The following is an 18,297-nucleotide window of genomic DNA, read 5'->3' on the forward strand; positions in this document are numbered from 1 at the left end:
CTCGAAATCTGCCATTCCTATACGAACTATGGCCAAGAACTCCTAGAAAAGGATAAGAATAATAGTTAAAGATCATGACAAAAGTCTTGAACTTCAGGTATTTCTCATTTGGCGTTCACGAGGCACATATCTATATTTGGAAGTATGTATTCAGCCATTGACTATGTTTCTTATTTGTGTTGTGTTCTTGATCAGAAATCAAACTAGATAAGCAGTGAATAAGTCATTTCTTATAGGGATGTTTAAAGCCATTGTTAATATTATCATGAAGACAGAAAACAGAGGGAGGTTGACACGCTTCTCACACTTCATAATAAGTCTATACGAATTTGCAATGCTGTTCTTTCATAAAAAGGTATACATACTTCTTTAACATTTAATGTCTTCAAGTAGAAAAAAAAGGAAACAAGTTGATATATAATTAAGAACTTCATAATGCTACTGCTGTAACAGCTGATCATTATAAATACAAATAAATACAAACAGCTAATATTTTTTTTTCACAGTCATTCAATTCAATGACAGATGTGTTTCTCACTCCACCAATGTCTACATTTCAATTCAAAACTCCAATGTATGAGGCTTTTATTTCCGATTTTATCACACAACCAGAACTGCTGATTTGAAAGGGCAAATAACTCACAGATTAATTCACTCTATATCTTCTGTTCAGAAAGACTGATGCATCTGGAAAGAGCTGTGTGTAGCTAACATGCTCCAGATATGTGTTTACTAGGTAAGCAGTAGAATTGGACTGCAGGTTTCACTTTCATTACAAAGTATGTGGCAAATGAAAGTGGGATGGTATAGCTGTTAGAAAAAGCACACAGTCTAACTTGAGGTTTCCCAAGGAAAAACGAGTTTATGGGTTGGGTTACCAGTCAAATGTTGAGAGTCAAATGTTGACTGTTGTTGTTTGATGAGCCACACTTGACATAAGCAAAGAAGAAGGAGGGATAGATCCTACATCAAGTTCATGGAACAAAAGACCTCGTGATTTTGGAATGGTGGGGTATTAAATTTGTAACTCAAACTTCCAAGAAAAGTTTTCATGTGCATTTGGACATTTCAAAAGATGGGGGGAAGGAAGGGGAGCAGGAAGAGGGGAAACCATATTAAAATACTGAGTGTATTAATAAATTATTTGCTCTACTCTACACTGCTAACTTTTTAAATTTTATTTTATTTTTACAGTGAGGATAATGGCACTCTAAAACAACAACTCATGTTCTCTGGGATTTCCCAAAAATTTTCATTTAAAAAATCATATAATCCTACACACATTGTCTTTGCAAATATACCTAGGACCTAGACATTGACTTCTTATCTCTCATCGGAATTAGTAACACATATTTATTTATAAATAATCAGCAAAATATTTTGCTGACATTGGGGAAGAAAGCAAACAGGAATGAGCACAGGCTATCACAGCTAATTACTAATTACATAGTTAATTACTATTACATCCCTCAAATAATTTCAAAAAGTGATTAATAAACACAAATACAAAATATTTCCTAGAAAGTCATCAAATTAAAAGGATTTTAAAATCAGGTATTTTATATTATACATGGACAGTAGTTCTGATATTCAAAGTCCTAACAATATAATTGCAGCAAATTTTTACACACACGGTTTACAACTCTTCCTTCCCAGGAGAAAAACAGAACAAAGGCCCTAGACCAAATCACCCAAAAAACTAAAGATTCTTAGGAGTTGTTAAATCTGAATCAAGTCTGATGGAGGTGGGGTTGCTGCAGCTCTCCTTTTAATCTGTGATTTAGAAGCAATAGTGAGGCTGAGTATGTTTTCCCATGCACTTGCACATGCAGGAAGTGACACATTGGTAGTAACACTAAACACTCAAATGGAACAGACTCATCCTTGTCCAGCCGATCAAGAAGAAGGACTGTTTAGTTGGAAATGCACACATGTATATAACATGGACCCCTCCTGTTACTTGGCTTAGACACTCAGTCTATCCAGTAGCTGGCACCTGGATTCCCAGTCTGCCCACTTACTGGCACAAGAACACATAAGCCTGAGGCCTGCAGTTCCCCTCCAGCTGCTGGTAGAGATCTTTTAATCCTGGACACACTCACACATCCCAATGCACCCCAGCACACTATGGATCCCCCAGAAATGGGCCTTTGATACTAAGAGTATCCAGTAACTGGTCCTGGATCCTCTGACCTCCCAGTTACCTTCCATGTCCACCAACATCTTGTGCTGGTTTACCTGAAATCAAGTTAATTTTCTTCATGCAGTTAGAAGCTCTTTTGCGGTCAGTGTTTGGATTTATTTTGAGAACAATAAGGTAACACTCTGGGATATAATTAATGTTTTTCTTCAAGTAACTTTCTGGTGTTTTTAAGTTGGAATGAAGAGAATGTAAGAACTTACTGTTATCTTAGCCATTGTCTAGTAGAGCAAGGTCTTTCTGGACTTTCTATCTGCAGGTTTGAGGCAGATGAGAAAGGGGGCATAGATGGGGCAAATCTTGACTGACATCCAGGTTGCTCAGTAAGAATATTATATGCCATTAACACCATGCTTCCTATTTAATGGGAGCTGGGTTTTCCACCTTGGTCAGACCCATTCCAGCTCAGCTTTATTCTGGCTGAGTTCTGTTCAGAACTTCCTTTAGTTCAGCCTTTTGCCATTCTGCCATTTTGCACTTGGCTTCTAGGTCTTTATGCCTTTTTCTCCCTTTTGTTCTCTCTCCCTGGGACTGGCTGTTCAGGACCAGGGTGATCTCTTCCTGAAATGGCTGCTCAGTATGTATGGAATTTGTGAGGAATGGTATGAATATCACTTTATTTATTTTTTTATTATTATTATTTGATATACAGTAGTAGTAGTATATTAGTATTATTTTGTTATTTCCTTAAACAGTTTTTATCTCAATCCACAAGTTTCACCCTTTTGTTTTGATTCTCTCTCCTACTTGGGTGAGAGGGCGGGGGGAGGTGAGGAATGAGCAAGCAGCTATTGTGGTTTTGGTTGCTAGCTGGGGTTAAACTGTGACACACATCCACTTACACATTATGGTCTCTCAGTAGCTGGCTTTGACACACAGGCTATCCAGGAGCTGGCTCCCTGGTCTCCCCTTACCACATGCACAGAGACACACAGACACAAAGAAGGCCTCTCAGTCAACTTGCAGACCATACAGTCACTTCCGCAGTCAGTTTGGACCTCTGGGCACCTACGAGAGCTGATTCTTGAACCCTGTGGTCTCTCCAGTATCCAGACTTTTGGACACATGGATAACTGACACCCAACCCACTCGTCCAATTCACTGGCTACTCCAGTCTGATACTCAGTAGTGATCCCACACTGACATTCATGTCCAGGCAATACTCACACATTCTATACTTCACAGTTTGCTGATACCACAGACACATGGGACCCTCTGACCTGTGCTGCAGCTCCACTTGCTGGTGCTTAAACCTCCATACACACAAGCATACAGACAGAGAGTTCCTTTACTCAGGAAAATATTTAAAAGTTGAGCATAAGAAGATACAAGACAGACTGTGCTGATCAAACACAGGGCATGACTAGACTGAGCAAGAGCCTGTTTACATAATTGGTCCATTTTTATACGTTTATCCCTCTATTTTTCCTTGCCTTTTCCTCACTAATTCATCTCAATCCCTCCCTTTCCCTAGCTGTGGTTCCCTCTTTAAACATCCAGTACAATACCATAACAACCTTCAATGCATCCGTTCCTCTGTAGGCAGTAACTCCGTCAGCACAAAGGATGATCAGAACAGCATCTCCTGTTGACTTCTCATGATGGGTTTCAGACTTGGCCCACAGGGCTGAGTTTCTCCTGGAACAGCTCTGGAACAAGCCCAGGCTTGAGTCTCTATTAGGGCAAGGGGGTTACTTTCCCAGTGCTGCACCTCTGCCCTCTTTTTGGTGAGTAGAGACAAGCCTGCTATCATATAAGTGAAAAAAAGAAGTTCTTCTGCTGAAAAGGAGCTTTTTTAATTATTATTTTGAAGTTTCTAATTTGGTTCTGGCCCACTATTACATTCTAGATGTATGAATTCTAGACTCTTATTTAAACTATTCTAAACTAAGCTCCTACAAATCCATAATTTTGTCTTCAGATAGTAGATTGTTTAAACCCAAGTTCAGGCAGCAATAAGCTAGAAGCAGATGAGTATTCACACTAGTGTTACGAGCAGCTTGATATCTGCATCTGACAGCTCCAAGAAGCTTTACTGATAGCCATAAAATATCCTTAGGTTTCACAAACATTACATTCAGTCACGAATAGGACCTTACTCTTTTTCCCTGTTTTGGCCCTTCTTGTAAAGGAAGTTTGTGTCTGTCAGTGTACATTCAGAAAACATCCAAATAAAATAGAATTGAGGTGGAACTGAACAATTCAAGGCTTAGGAAAAATAGGTCACATAAATGCTTGCAAATTCTGTAGAGTGACATTTTTTGAAAATGAGTGTCTTAAAATCCAGAAATTCAGAGTGAAATTTCATAATGAAACACTCTATTCTTTGAGACTTTCCCATCATTTCCAATATTCTATTTCTTGCCATTATATCCTGCCAAATTAAATTAACTGCTATTCTGGAATTATAAAAAGACAACTTATCAAATCAAAAAGCTTTCTCCAGTTTTTTTCATTGTTTCACTGTCTATTTAACTCATAAGTTATTTATTCTTTTGCTGTTTCAATAGACTAAGGCATCAGAATCACTTTCACATTCTATACACATATTGAAAACAGTTTAAGTTAATAAAGGGTTATTAAATCCCTGCCAAAGCCTAAGGCTTGGGGAGTGAAAATACACTCCCATCTGTTTTTATTATATCATACAGTGATATAATAATGCTATTTTCTTCTGTGATACAGACCTGATACTGAGAACATCAATTATGATTCTTGCTGACTGAATAGCAGCTCTAGAATACAAGTTCCACACCATAATAGAAACAAAAAAAATATAAGCCATTGCCTCAGAGTGCCAAAACAGAAGTAGAAATGTAGACCAAGGTTCTATTCTTGTGTAAAACAAGGGCATAGAGAGCCTGAGCACCATATCACTGATTTTCCATAACTCCTAATTGGTAACATGTACCCCAGAGTGCTTTTAGCCTATACCAGGTCAGTGCTCTGCCAGGCTTCACTCACACATAGCTGGGTAAGGTGTGTGTTAGTGGTCGTTCCTGAAACACAGTATGCGCCAACAGGTCTGCATCAGGTTTGCCTTGCAGCACCTTATATAGTCCTTCAACATGGTCCTGTCAGGTTTTCCACTCTCAGGCCTTTCACATGAGATGTCATAAATTTATAGAATAATTTAGGTTGAGAGAGACTTCTGGGGATCATTCAGTACAGCCTCCTACTCAAAACAGGTCTAACCTCAAAGCTAACTGACACAGCACGATTACATTTCTCTTGTAATACAGCAAGTGTATGCCTCTGAATTCCACAGAGATTAACGTACACAAGCAAAGGCAATTAAATGAAAAAAATACAATTAAAACTATTTACACTACATTTAAACAACTTCAGTATATTTAAAAAATCATTATGCTTCACTAGAATTAAGTGTAGGGATCACTATATTACATTTTTCCCCTCACTCTTAAAACTACTATAGATAGGGAGAAGCATTTACGAAATTCAGATGAAAAAACTACTTTATTGAATTTTATTTCCTTATTATTAAGGACTATATATGTGTACTAAAAAAATACCATCATGTTAATATCCAAGATAATACTCTTCAGAAAATCCCAAACCCATAACAACCCACATCCCCAAAAGAGATTTCTTCTCTCTTTAAAGAAACTAATTTGGATTCATTATACAGAACACTTTGTGGAAAAAAGGAAAGGGTGATGTGTAGAGTTTACGCATAAATATTTCAGCTCATTCTACTTCTTGAATCATAGAATAAGTTTTCAGTGAAATAGCAATACTGCAGTTTTATAAATACAATAATGATATTAATTTATTATGGTATATGTGTTGAAGTACACATCCAATAATTCTCCCCTGCCTATCTTTCAGGCAAAACAAAGTATTTAGAATCATAATGTATTAGGCATACTTGAGTCACTTTCCAAACAGAGGCTTGAAAACATGAAAAAGTGCTATTCTAGTCTGGTTGGATGGCCCACATCATGGCATGGTGCAGAATTAATTCTGTACACAGTAGGTTCATTTTAGTACTCACCAAAACATAGTAGCTCCTAAATTTCATAGTGTTGAAATGAGTAGGATATAACAGGAATTTAAAAAAAAAAAAAAATCCTATCCACTTGCATTTTGTACATTGGATTTCATCTGCCACATTTAGTTAATTGCAAGGTATTTGTCAAATCACATGACAGAAATATAAAATACTCACCTGTTTTAGGGTCAACAGAGAAATATGGCTGTCCCTGAAGAATACTGTACACTACTCTGGCGCTGTTTCCATATGTAGGGTCATCTGCATCTGTGGCTGTCACCTGTAGAACAGACGTACCTGTACATACAGAAAAATAAAAGTTAATTGATAAGAAATATAATTTTCTGACAAATAGAAATATTTTTAGGTGAATTTCTGAAGACCCTGCAGTTCTCACATTCTACACTTGATATATTAATAACGTTTTCTCTATATATTTCTCTATATATATTTTCTCTGTATTATATTTTTAAGGAAAACTCATTTGAAAAAAACATTCTTCTGTTTGTATATATGTATATGTAACATAATAATATACATATATATGCAAATAAATATTAACTACATAGCATGCGTACTTATGTTTGTTCACACATATAGACCCCAAACTTGGATACTGCTTTGGCTTCTAAACAACTCATGTTTATGGACTTCAGGATTATCTTAATCCAAAATACAAATTATTGTTGAAATGCATATATTAAATAATTTGCATAAATGCCCCCAAATCAATAAGAGATACCAAGGGAATAAGAAAAACCAAACAACTAGTTATTGGAGGCATAAAAAATCTGCAAATGAAATAACTACTAGAACTGTGTTGGAATTCCAGTGATGGATCCAAATTAGAAAGATAAGGAGTTCAAAAGACAAATATTTAAATGCTGTTAATAAATACTATTAGAAAGATAAAATCATAGTTTCTATCATGTCACTAAATGGGATTAATAAGTAACAGTTTGCAGAAAATAAATTCCTGATTATTGCACAGATATAATAGAGACAAGAGATTTTACATTTCACCGTATTTTTCAAGACATTTAATGATTAATCTTTTTCTGTGCTATCGCTGCCCAATACTTCACATAAGAAATCAGTAAATGAAAGACTGGCAACTTAATGAATGTTCAGTCTTCATCCCACTTGTTTATTCTTCTACAGACAATGCATTCTACAGACTCCTTTGGTCCAGTACTAAAATATGGGAATAATAATAACAAAGCAGGCTACTCTCCCAGAATTCTACATTTGAAAGTGGTTTCTAAGTCAAATTAACCACTGAGGCATCACCTCCACTCTGGGGTGTTGAATTTCACTTCATATTATAGTTGTGAGGAGCACTTTCGAATTGAATCCCTTGATCGCTACTCCTTATTGTAATTCGATTTGCCTCATGGAACAGTTTCAGAGCACAGTCACTAGATTCCTTTGGATGAAACTAAACCAGAAAATGTGCTTTAACAGCATACCTGATTTATTCTGACTGCTAATGTGTGTTTGGTCTCAGAGACCAGACAAGAGCTAGTCTGAAATAAGACTTCCCAAAAACATGTGGTATGGACATTAGATCCTCAGTTCCAGCTGTTTAACTTCATAGATCAGTTTCCATTGCACAAGACTGTGTGTTAATATGCACACCCTCAGGATACACTGGGAACAGAAATACGTAAAATCATGGGGTCTTACTTCAAGTACAGCAAAGCAGGCATTCTAATCTTTGCAAATTTCAATTCTTCAGTGTTTGAGAAAGTATTAATTCATTTGTGCCATACAAACTTGATCACCAAAACTTGCTTTTTTTACCTCCACTGGAGATTTAGCTAAAGGTACAGCAAACGTGTGTGCATACTTACATATAATGTCTTGAGGTCTCTGAATAGCCGAAATGCATACAGTCTCATAGATAAATATGTTCACACAGCAGTTATAAGGATACCTTGATGAATTTGAAGTCAAATGTTGAAATACAGTCAAGTTAGAGCTAGTAGTCTGTTCATAGTTATTTGGGACTTAACAGTAAAACTGACGAAATTACTGTATTTGGGTTTATGTGGCAAGGTAGGCAAATTGAAGATAGTGTAATTTTCTTAAAATGTTCTAGGAATCTATTCAGTCATATTTATTTTCTATCTAAACTTTCAGACAAGAGTACCTGCAAACTACATCAGGTCACCTAAAGAACAGAAAATGCATTTTTTTCCCCTATTCTATAGCTTATCTAAATGCTGTAATGAGATATTTCTGTAGTCCAGTTTGGCAACAACTTCAAACTTGAGGTAGAAAGGTTGTGACCTTTCTGTCTCCTAGTTAAGCTTGTTTTATTCAAGGATGAAATCCTGTCCACACTGATTTGTTGTTTTACCTCTATTCACAGCTTCATTATTTTATGTTGGAATCTTGCGGAATCATTAAACATGAATAAGTTTACCGATATACATTGATTTTATTCTCTTTAATTGCATAAACCGAAAACATACCTATCTGATAGATACAGTCAGTCGCCTAGTAGAGTGTGCTTCCCAAAGTGTTGCCCAACTTCTGTACGCTTTTATCTATAGATTTGTCTACTTTCAGGAAAACAGTTACCAACAGTACATTTTGGAATGACTGAACATATTTTGGCTATTTCAGAAGAAAATACTGAAAATTCATGGTACTCTAATTTTTCAGAAACTTTTTTCTCTTCTTTTTTAAAAGATAAGTGATAGAATCTGAGTGCTGCACTGCTCCTTGATGTTGGACAAAGAAACTGGGCTAGTGAAAGGTGATATCTCACATAAGGAGCTGACAGGTCATTTTAGCAGGAACAGAATGTTATTATACCTCAAATTCCACCACAGTGATTTTCTAATACAAATGTATCTCTCTCCTAGGAAACACCTGATAACAGTAATTTGGTCTTGAATAGTGGCAAAGTGTTCTCTTTGCATCTAAAAGAACATTCAGAATCAGAAGCTTTAACTCAGTCCCTCACCCCACCTCTCACTCAGTGCAACTTAGCTCATCAGATGTTTAACTTCTTCACTTTATTACACAAGCATGTTCAGCATCTCATAAGATATATTGTCGTTTTCCCAACTATTGTCTGATTTGTTGAGTACAGAGGAAGTGCAGCTTGTGAAACTTGCAAGTCAGAATTCTTCATGGGAAAAAAGGTCAAGAGGGTACCTTTATCTTCCAATTCCTCCTTTCTAAAGTTAGCATCATTCAGCTTATCAACATGACATGCAAATCACAATTACAAATATATTTGTATCATTCAGATGCAGCTTCATTTTTGCTGTTGAGCTATGTGTAATGAAGGATTTAGATGAAAAAAAATATATATACAGTACAGCTGCCTTGCTGTTTTTAAAGCTAACAATTCTGTAAAAAATAATCTAGTACAAAAAAATAAGGATCTAATTTCCCTGGAGACCTCAGACACATATGAACATTTGACCCAGAAGCATACCTTTCATAGTTTCTTCACTAACCTACTGTGAAAGTTCCTGTGAAAAAAAACTCAAAATTTTGCTATGAAAGCATTTTGACACTCCAGTTGGGCAATAAAAAAGACTTTTTTTTTTTTTCTCCAAAGTGGAGTCTCTGCCATTTCAGATGATTTCCCACTACAGTTTAGAGATTACATATTGGGAATTCCGTTTTCTTAGTGAATGCTTTATACAGAGCCATAAAATATGTCTGTATGCTCTGAATACCACTCTGTAAGATTTGCCTTTTTTCTGTTATCAAAAATAAGGATAATTTTATTTGGGAAAGTATTTTTTTTTAATAGGTTTACGATAAAACTTTTGAAAAGTTATATCACAGAAAAGCTGAAGAGAAGTACTTCAGTTTTCTCTCTGAAGACAAATTTTTAATGTTTAATGAACCAGTTCAATAAAACATGTCTGCTGAGAATGCAGATCTGTATGCATGACTTTCCATAGTTTGCTGCACTGTTAAAATCTCAAATGTATCAATATTGAACAAAAAGTAAAAGAAGTGGAAATAAGATGAAGTTTAATGAACACACAGATTTCCTGACTAACTAAACTAATTCTCCAAACTGTTTAAAACACTAAGAAGTGAACACAACATGTTTTAGTTTCATTCTACGTTAGAAAACAGTGATTTCACCTGGAAATCAACACTTTGAGATTGGTGACTATGTTCCTGCTCCAAGTCTTCACTATAGAAAATCTCAATATCTTTTGTCAGCGATGTTCATCAGAAGACAAAAATCAAATACAGGAGTATAAATAGGCACTTCTCCTACAAATTACATTTATGAACAACATGAATATTGTCTTCGAGATTATGCCCTGGAAAGAAGTTCAGAAAAGTCCAGTGTGTCTATAAACTTTCTAAGTATAATTTATTGGGAACTCTTCTTAGGCATGACCTCAACACTAGAAAAATTAATATGCAATACTTAACTCATTTTGAAGTTATCTGAAAATGTGGAAGGTTTTTACTGACTGAAAATGTTTATGAAAATGTCCTATTAACTTTAGATATTGATGACTTATATACCTGAAAAGAGAACATAGTGATAACTCTCAATGAGACTTGTTTACACTGCAGAGGAAATAATTTCAAATAAAAACCATGGTTCTTTAGCCAGCTTTTCAGAAAAAGATTCAATGAAGGCGAAGAATAGGTGTTTTCTTTCAGCTTTTCCAGTGTAGAACATAAAGCATAAATAATATGTTCACTTTGTGCCACAGTGAACACTGTGATCTAATATTTGGCAAGTAATTTAGCAAAACTTACTTTTACTTTCTTGTTGGTGATAGAAAAAAAAAAAAAAAAGCCATGAAGGTCCTACATTTTTTACAGGTAGATCAAGAAAGGTTCAACTTGTCGGAAAAAATGCCAGCTAACTTCTCAAGAAGACAGAGAGGAAACTGCTGCTAAAACTAAACAGCATAACAGAGATCAAAAATATCACTCAGCATGAGGGCTGTTAAAGACAGTAAGATTGAAAGTTCTTTAAATGACTGTGTAAAAAAGTGGAAGAAATTTTTGAAGTAGTGAAGCATCCTTAGGAATTCATAAAATAACAAAAAGAATATCAGTTCTGTATTGACTCCACAGCTAAATGACAAAAAACATGCTGATTACAGAACTAATAAAAACAGCATAGAGTTCTCCATTATCTGACATAAAGAACATCTCCTGTAGAAGCACTAATAGAATTAGTCTTCCTGAGATTGCAGTCAGTAAAATGCTTTCAGTATGCAACAAACACACAAAAAAATCAATAAGGGAAAAATAAAACAATGATCATAAATTTGCAATGAAAATTTAATATATGCCTACAGCAGATTGCCTGTATGGCAGGATATGAAAATTCAGTTTTATTCACACAACAGGAAAGCTTTGTGGAAAAGGTATTTTAATGATTTACCTTAGGTACAGCCAGTAAAGTAGTTCATTAATAAAACATATGCATTAGTGCTTTATTTTATCACTAAGACTTGCTTTGTTTATCATAATCCACTTCATTTTATAACCCAAAATGCCATTCCAGACTAATTATTCAAATTGTTCTTTTGAAAACAGTAACTTATCTAATGTAGTTGTACAGTAATATCAAGATTCAGACTACTAGAAAATTATAACTCATATCTATCTAAAAATCACAACATTTTGAGAGGATTAAAAAAAAAGGAGAACTTTTATAAATAAAATTAATAAATAAAAATTATTAAATTAGCTACTTTTGACTTCCAGAATAACATTGATTTTCTTTCCACTGTCTTTCTTCCTATGCAGAAAATATAAGGTATTCACAGAGGAAGGAAATAATAAATTAATTTAAATGGTCTCCGTTAAAGAAAAAGGAAACTAAAGAAAGAGGAGGACAGTTGTATATTTTTGGAGACAGAAGATAAAGGAAATGAATTTCACATCAGGATAGTCTTGGAATGACAAATGACATAAGAGCTTAGATGCTACTGAAATGAACTGCAACTCTAATAGTAAAGATTTGTGACTTATCAAAGACAGTTGAAGAGGTTTCATACAAGCCCACAATATTTTTGCTGGGAGCTCTATCCCCTCACTGCAGTACTTTCCACAAAGGTGCATTGCTTAAATAGTCCTGGTGTTATGACATTACCTACAGAAAAACCACACTTCCGTACTTCCATAAATTCCTGTTGGGAATGATATTTGTGAAAGTATGCTCAGATGGTTAAAATAAGTAATCCTACATTAAAAACATGACCTGTCATATGCACTAGCATTACTGTGTAGATGGAATGGAGACATCCATGTTTATAGCTCTGAGAACTAAAAGATGAGATCAAGGAAGTCGGTATTGGAGAGGAAGCTATGGTTTAAGAGAACAATGAAGAATTTGCAACCACTTCTAAGGAATGAAAATATATTTGATCTGTAATCAGAAAATCTTTATTAGCTAGATACCAACCAAACAACAACCAATAGACATGTTTTTTTCTGGCATAGACCCAGAAGAGACTATTAGAATGAATAATGTTACTAAATAATGATAATAATACGTGGGAGAAGGAGGAAATAGAAATTACAAACAAAGATGAGGTAGCAGTTCCCAGTTAAATGGGAACAGTCTGTGAAAAAATAAAACTCATTAAAGGGAAGTTAAAGGGTAATGTGGGAACAATGATCTATGAAAGAAGATAGAAGAAAATAAGAGGAGACCAAAGAAAGATATGTCTCACTCCCTGTATTCTTGTTTCAAGAGGGACCAGAGGTAAAAAAGGCTGAGAGTTCTCCATGGCTGGGAGAAGACATCTGAAATAGAATGCTTTGGGAGAACTTCAAAGAGAAAAGAGGACTGAAAAGGTACTGCAAGTACCTATGAAGAGCGAAGTATTAGAACACGACAATTATGATGCAAACACATAGATTGTTTTTTCAGAATTTCACATATAGAGGATACTTTGCAAAGAAAATCGAGGAATTATTCCTATGTGTCAGTGTAGTGGCAGTGATAGTGAAAGAATGAAAAGGCAGTAATAAAGTCAGGGGAAAAGAAAACGCTTGAGGAAATTTGTTATGTCCTTTTTAGACATGACATTTGGTAAGCCTGAAAGTCCATTTAATACAATCTGATTTGAGACGGTAGATTGGAAAGTTTATTTATTCTTTACATAACACCACTTAAGTCAATGAAGAAGCCATTGAGGAAGTAAAAAATTAGTCTCTGCTTCCAAACTGTCACAGCCCTGAGCTCCATGGTTCAGGAATAACATTTAATATATTTTATTCTTTCCAGGACTATTTTGATTACTACATATTGCAAATATTTAATATGCCAAACTTCATTTGTATATGCAATAAAGGAATTGTAGGTGTGTTTGGAGTGCACTATTTTTACTGTGCGTATCTGTAATGGAAGCTGTGGTTTTGGTCTGTTCAGTCTCTCCACATGAAATATTTCTCTGCATACTCCAAAACTGTGCGCAGTTCAAACACCATCCAGACATGCAGATTATGTTTTCCTCGTTATACAACCACGTATGTCTGAACTCAACACAATAATGTCAGGAGGTACCATAGAAGAAGAATTAAATGCAGATTCCCAGTTTAACATTGATTTCACCTATCTACACTAGGAAAGTTGTACAAGGTACTCTCCCATCCAAAATAATTCCATTAAAAAATATTGTATCTAACTTTCAAGTACAGAACAAAACACTTCTGTTATTCTTTTGATTCATATGAGGTATTGTTACGAATCAAAGTGATCAAATAATGACAAACCATTAAGATTCAATGACTATAGGCATTCATTCTTATATGCATGATCAATATTATGATGACAATTGAGTAACTATATGTATTTTAATATTTTTCCCTTTAAATTTTTAAAGTTCTATTTTGCAGAAGTTCATTTCAGTTTATAAGAAACCTAATAATGTAAATAAATATATAAGAATACAGTCTAAAACAATCTAGAAAACTACCATTGCTTTGTATTTGTTTAATTCCATGAATTAAACAAATGTCTACAAATGTCCATGAATTAAACAAATGAGCATGTCTACTCATGTAGACATAAGAGAATGCCATAAAGTGTGTAGATGAATAAGAACAAATGGATACATCTTGTTTCTAGAGTGAGAAGTACCATTTGCCGAGGAACATCTGTTAAAGCAGTCAAGAATAAGAGTGATTCTTCTCTACAGTCAGTGTGTGCACACGTACGGTTTTCTTAATATGAATGTCCCAAGTAACATACAAGGTTGCATTTAATGTCTTCTTATCATGTCTTCTCAACTGCAATATCTTTTACATACAATCAACAATACAATAACATGTCACAATTTTGTCAAACAATACATGGCATATTCACTTGTTAAAAGATTTTTGAATAGAACAATTTGTTTTCCTTACCCATTTCAGACATCTCTGGCACAGTAACAATGTATGGTCCATCTGTGAATTTTGGTGCATTGTCGTTGATATCCTGCACTTTGATAATAAATTCAGATTCAGGCTCGAGTGGCTTGTTTGTCCGTCTATCAATAGCTTGGGCATGAAGCACATAGTGTGTCTTCTGCTCTCGATCTAGGCTTTTGGTTGAATGGATGTCTCCAGTCGTGTCATCAATAATAAATATAGTCCCCGCCCCTTCTCCAGTAAGAATGTATTTGACTGATCCATCACCTTTGTCGGAATTCGAGTGCAACTGTAGAATACATACACATAAAATCATATAAAATGACATTAAATTTCATAAAAGGTTATTGCACATAAGATACAAAATCTATGTTACTATTAGTACTGTTCTACTTAGTTTTCAACCTTCCTGCCGCTTGCTATAATTCCTCATGTGCTATTTCAGGCAAGTCAATAATTTTGTTTAGGGTAATTTCCACCCCAGTAGAGCTCATTTTCTAGGCTGGCATTTCTTTGGTGCTGCGTCCATTCTAGATAACTTCCCAAAGTCAAGTATATTCTAGTAACTGGAGTGTTTGTTATTTTATTTTGGTTTGGTTTTAGTCCTTCTAGTATTAGCACTCAGTGCTAGAAACTCTGCCTTAAGCACTAAGTCTGAAGCAGTCACAATGAGGATTAAGTTTGCTTCAATGATTGTAATTCAGTCCTACCACCTACATTATCTTCTGTGGTCCCAAGGACAGCACCATTTACTGCAAAATAAAACTGTGTAGTGTGGCAGTGACAGATGTCTGTCCACAATTACTATATCCCTCAACAAACCGTGGCCATTTTCTCTGGTTTTGTTTGGTTGGTTTTAAGTAGAAAGTCACCTAGTTTGCTTATATTTAAATTATTTATAATGAAGTAATGAACATTAATACTTCCAGCATTTTCTTTGTTCCTAATACACACTTTGTGATACAAAATATATGTTAAGTATATTATATCCCTCCTTGAGTAGAATCTTTCTTGAGTGAAAGGACAAAAAAGTTACTAAGTATGCTGTGTATTAAGGGACAATATGAAACAACTACACATGAAGTCTCAGTGCTGCTAACTTGACTTTAAATAATTGCCTATTTAGATTAAAAAATGAACGTGTTCTGAGAAGGAGGGCTGATTTTTGATAGATTGAGAGGCTTTGTGTATTTTTTTTTCTTTAAAATGACTCTGAGAACAGAATGTATTTATTGAGGAGCACAATGAGAACAAAGTGATAACACAGAAATGAATAGCCTCAGGTATTGTGCAGTTACATTGTGAAGTTAAAACAGAAAGGAAACTTTCTAATTTTAAAAATTCACTCATTCTTATCCCACTGCCCTGACTATCTGTCATTATCTGCAATGTGTCATTATTAAGTTTCTATACAGGATCTGGGTAAAGCAGAAGTAGAATGCCAGATATCATTTTTGATTGATAGAACATAAGGCGTCAGTTTCCAGACTCCTTTCCATTCTCAGTTCAGAAACCATTTAGGGTCAGATAGAGAGAAAATAAGACTTCTGAACGTATGAATCATCTTTTTTTTCTGACTTAAATAATAAGATACAGAGGTGCTACTATTTTACCAATCTCTCCTTGCACCTTTTTTGCCAGGTCTTTGTCTCACCTTTAAAATTATGCAGCTTGCTATTTGTAAAAGGAGTAAGCATATGGGGCTTGATGACATTTTTCATCTCATGCATGAAATCTATGAAATTATGATGTCACACATAATTTATGTCTTGTCCTATAGGGGGGTTTGGGAGGTAAAAATCTAATAAAATTAATATTGCCGGCTTGTATAAACTTCAGTGTAACTTCAGCCAGTGCACCATTTACTTACCCGAGCCACAAGAAAATCTGACTGAAGAACCGAAAGAAAAAAGGGTCACAACTATAGTTTTGTTTTTTTTTTTTTTAACAATGGAAGTAAGAAAGAAGCTGTTTGCTTGGCATTGCCTTTATAGAACAACAGGACAGTCTTACACCTTTCTTTTACAGCAGTGATAGACAAAATTCTGTTTACAAGTTTTATCCGCAGAATAATACTGAATTCTATTAAGAAAGGAATAATTCACACAATGTTAAATGTCAGGGATCCAAACTTCCTCTAAAGTCAAAATGTTATCTGAAGTGATTTACTCCTGAAAACAAGGATAGTAGGTATTCTGGTATTCTACCCTGGTTTGCTAGTTTTAAATTTTTCAGAAACACTTGGAATTGTTTTTTTTTCTTGTTGCAGGTTCCTCTTTCGATAAAATGATTGTTAAGTGCTAGTGTTTGTAAATGTTAACATTTGCTTCAGAAAGATTGTCTCTAATTGATGCAAAAAAAAATCAACCAGACAACCAACAAACAAAACGAAACAAAACAAAACAAAACAAAACAAAACAAAGCAAAACAAAGAAATCCAGGAGAATATTTGTATGCCCAGGAAAAGAATAAATTTTCTGAATTTATGAAGCTATAAGCAACTCAAGCTAAATCTATCGCAAGCTGAAAAAGATCAGAAGAATCTTCATCCTCATTCTCTCCATTTAACTCTTCATGCATATAAATAAAAGCATGTTCAGGTGTACTGTATAGAGATCCCATCAAAAATCACTGTATTCATAACTGAAATTATGAAACTATGAACTGACTAAGAGATTTGTTACATAGATAAGAAATCAATAGAATAAGGAATTGCTGTAGAATTTAAGAAGTAAGCTTTCTTCAAATACCCAAATATCAATATAGACATGGAGTTCAAATACGATACAGAAGAAAGGTAGATTGAAGAATTCACTGTGATGGGACAAAATGCACAGAATGTTTGAAAAAAAAATAGTAATATTAGATATTTTTTATCATGAATAAATAACTATTTGTACTTGTCACTGGTGAAAAAAATCCAGGTACATTTTGAGTCAGAGGGCTTTTACCTCCAACAGGTAATAAAAGTTAACAAACAAAAAAATTCTCAGCTGACTGCACAGTCAAGCAATTATAAGTTATTCCTGCTAAACATCATGTTAGCCAACATACGACAACTGAATAAGGCAAGAAGGAATGTCATTAAAAGAAAATTATCTGGGTATTACCAAACGTTGAAAGCCTTCAATTTGCAACTAGTTGTTTTAGACTGCAGTTGTAAGGCAAAGCTGAAAATGAGAGTGAGCTAAAACATGTTCTTGTTTCTCTGCTTTCTGATATTCCTTGTATTGTTTGAAATATGATGCTTTGTTTTATCCCTTTTAATTTCTGATGCTGAATTTTAAATTCACATAGGAGGATTTTGCAAAACACTTCTATTGCATAACAATAGGGACTTGCTTTGTCAGTCGATTTATATTTCAGTTTTTCTGTAAAGATTAAATAACAGTTTGTCTTCTTTAATACTTCCATCTCAGTACAAATTGGCCCAAGTAGAAATATAAAAATACTTCTCTCAAATGCTTATTTGCAATATGTGTTATGTTGAAGAGAGCCCCTGGGAATCTCTGCTTAAGACAATGTTTACCAGATTAATGAGAGATTCACGTCCCTGAGCATGGTGCACTTCTTCTTTTCCCTGCATACCATGAAATAATTTCCACAACAGGTGGTTTATTCCACAAAAATATTTCTAATTAGAATAAATGCTATTCACCACTTAGGTTACAAATACATCATTTGGGAGAGTGTATTTCTGTAGCTATGA

The 18,297-nt window shown here is 34.7% G+C and overlaps 1 protein-coding gene across 5 annotated transcripts in view; it reads right to left on the bottom strand.

The window, feature by feature from the left end:
* The window catches only part of CDH18 (cadherin 18), a 560,106-nt gene that overhangs the window by 124,117 nt on the left and 417,692 nt on the right, over nucleotides 1-18,297 (bottom strand). For all 5 annotated transcript variants that reach the window (XM_071804488.1, XM_071804489.1, XM_065830393.2 and 2 more), the window contains 2 exons: nucleotides 14,583-14,877; nucleotides 6,390-6,509 (listed from right to left, as the gene is read on the bottom strand). In XM_071804488.1, coding sequence (XP_071660589.1) covers nucleotides 6,390-6,509; nucleotides 14,583-14,877 — 415 coding nt within the window. The remainder of the gene's footprint in view (nucleotides 1-6,389; nucleotides 6,510-14,582; nucleotides 14,878-18,297) is intronic.

This window comes from Patagioenas fasciata, chromosome 2 (genome assembly GCF_037038585.1).
Source record: "Patagioenas fasciata isolate bPatFas1 chromosome 2, bPatFas1.hap1, whole genome shotgun sequence".
Classification (NCBI taxonomy): Eukaryota; Metazoa; Chordata; class Aves; order Columbiformes; family Columbidae; genus Patagioenas; species Patagioenas fasciata.